Genomic DNA, 2306 nt, shown 5'->3' on the forward strand with positions numbered 1-2306 from the left:
GTTTCAGTTCCCAGGTCTTCAAGGTGGTGCCCCGTGAGTACGGAGGGAGATACCTCGGGCGCGGCCTGAGGGGTCGAACCCTTCTTTTTTCTCCCCTCTCAGCATCGTCATTTTGGGGATGGGGGAGGCCGGGGCAGGCGTCTGTGTAACGGTGAGCTTGTGTAACGCTGTTTCTTGTCATAGAAGCCCGGTGGTTCGGGCCACGCGTATTGCAGCGCGACTTGTGAGTGTCCCCTTTCCTTTCCAGCCTTTGTGGGAGGCTATCTCCTGTACTCCTGGGGAACACAAGAGTTTGAGAGACTGAAGAGGAAGAACCCCGCTGACTATGAAAACGACCAGTAATCGAGTTAGTTAATAAGAAGATTGTTACCTCACTGTATTATCAACGTCGTGTTGCTAAGCTTGTTCACATGACTAGAAGGGTATTAAGAGGGAGATAAGTCTTGTCTAATAAACTTTAACTTTGCCCCATGACTGTGTGTGAAATCTGTGTCTTGAGATATTTAAGGTGAGTAGCATCAAATCTCTGTCTGGTTCACTCTGTACAGGGAGATAATCAGGCTAAAGTTCTGTATGCTCAGACGTTTTCATGTAGAGCATTTCCAGCTTTTTTTGACTCCTGTTTCTTTTAAATGTTTCTCAGAATAACTAGTGCAGCGAGGGCTGCCTTCAGCTGGAGATGATTTGAAATAACAGCTTGTTGCTCCCTTTATCTTTCCATCACTGGCCACTTCTTTCTCCTTTAACCTTGATATCTGTGAAAAACAAATAGGCCACCTGATTTGGTATTGACCAAAACTGCATGAGCTGGCTGATGGCTCAGGACTGTGTGTGGACTTTCACCCTCTGTTCAGAGGCTCTCCCTTCACAAGGAGCCCCGTGCAGAAGACAAGGGGTAACGGCTACAAGCTGCACCAGGAGAGGTTTCATCTCGATGTAAGAAAGGAATTTTTTACGGTGAGAACAATCACTCGCTGGAACAACCTCCCCAGGGATGTGGCAGAGTCCCCAGCTGGAGGTTTTCAAGATGCGACTGGACAGGGTGCCAGAGAACCTCATCTGCGCTCCCTTCCCACGAAAGGCTGGGCCAGACATTCTTTCGAGGTCCCTTCCAACCTGGGCTGTTCTATGATTCTGTGAATTAATTACCTAGTTATATTAGTTAATGTTAATTGGATGATTAACTGCAGTTCTGATACCTGATTAGTGTTAATAGGCTGGATTAGAAGCTGCTTGGAAACTACCAGGAGAAACAAGACTGTTTAATATCTGAAGATGATTTAAAAACAAATGCTAGTAGTAAAGTTACTTAAGTATGTGACAAAGAAATTCACCCTGTGGCTCTAAGTGTATAAACAAGCTTCACTGTTTGAAGTCCAGAACATACGGTTGGTTCCTTTATCCTTTTTTTTTTCCCCTTTCAGTCTTCAGCTGACCATCTCAAGCTCATGCCGCATGCAAAGCAACACGTTTATCTCCCTGTCGTGCTGGTACTGAGTTTATCTTATCCGAGGGCAGGAGTGACGTTTCCCTGTGTTAGTTTCTTGGTGCGCTCAGGGCTGGGCTGTCTGGAAGACAAAGATGCTCAGTCTCTCACTTCAGGAAGTTGGGGGGTACACCATTTTTATAGCTGAATGCTTTATTCTTTTGGGGCTCTTCACGTGCGTTTAAAAAGCACATGAGACTAAGCTCAGTCTTAGGACTGTTCCTACTGCTCTTGTGTTTACACCAAATACAGTCTGAGGTTGGCATAAACAGGAGTAGAACAAGTCATCCAGTGCTGCAAGTTGTGCCAAAAATACTCTGTGCTTAAATTTAACTCTGCGTTTCAGTTCGTTGGTATTTTCTAGGCAGCTTAAGTGAGCAGGGAGCAACAAACTGGCTACTACAGTTGCGAGTGCTGGCAAAGATGTCTAGAGGCAGACTTTATTCAAAACTGCACTTGTGTCCTGCTTATTTAGCCTCCAAGAGCACCCGCAGCAGCTGACGGGGAGCCTAAATGATGGCACGTGTGAACTTTTCTGTTGGTAGCTTCAGAAAATGCTTGGTTTTCAATGCATTTCGTCTCGGCAACTCTGCTGAAGGTGAGCTGCTCATCTCGGCCCCTCTCAGGAGGTCTCTGCCCCGTTCACAGACAGCTGAACTGTGAACCAGCTCTAGACTACTGTAAACAAGCATGGCACCTTCACCTCAGCCGGTGACCGGTTACCCGAGGCACTGCAGCCCGGCGGGCGCTCGGGCAGCGGCTCAGCCCTGCTGCAATGTCAGCAGCGGCGCAGCCAGGCTGGGCCTCCTCACCCTTTGCT

The 2306-nt window shown here is 47.6% G+C and overlaps 1 protein-coding gene across 1 annotated transcript; it reads left to right on the forward strand.

Annotated features, from left to right (window-relative positions):
- Positions 1-8: 8 nt before the first annotated feature.
- Positions 9-342, forward strand: LOC104076343 (cytochrome b-c1 complex subunit 8; the record flags this gene model as incomplete). The annotated part of the gene is made up of 2 exons (XM_009577170.1): positions 9-33; positions 248-342. Coding segments are annotated over 2 exons (120 nt in total), but the record flags the coding sequence as incomplete, so codon positions are not given.
- Positions 343-2306: the final 1964 nt, after the last annotated feature.

Source organism: Fulmarus glacialis, unplaced genomic scaffold, assembly GCF_000690835.1.
Source record: "Fulmarus glacialis isolate BGI_N327 unplaced genomic scaffold, ASM69083v1 scaffold33674, whole genome shotgun sequence".
Taxonomy (NCBI): Eukaryota; Metazoa; Chordata; class Aves; order Procellariiformes; family Procellariidae; genus Fulmarus; species Fulmarus glacialis.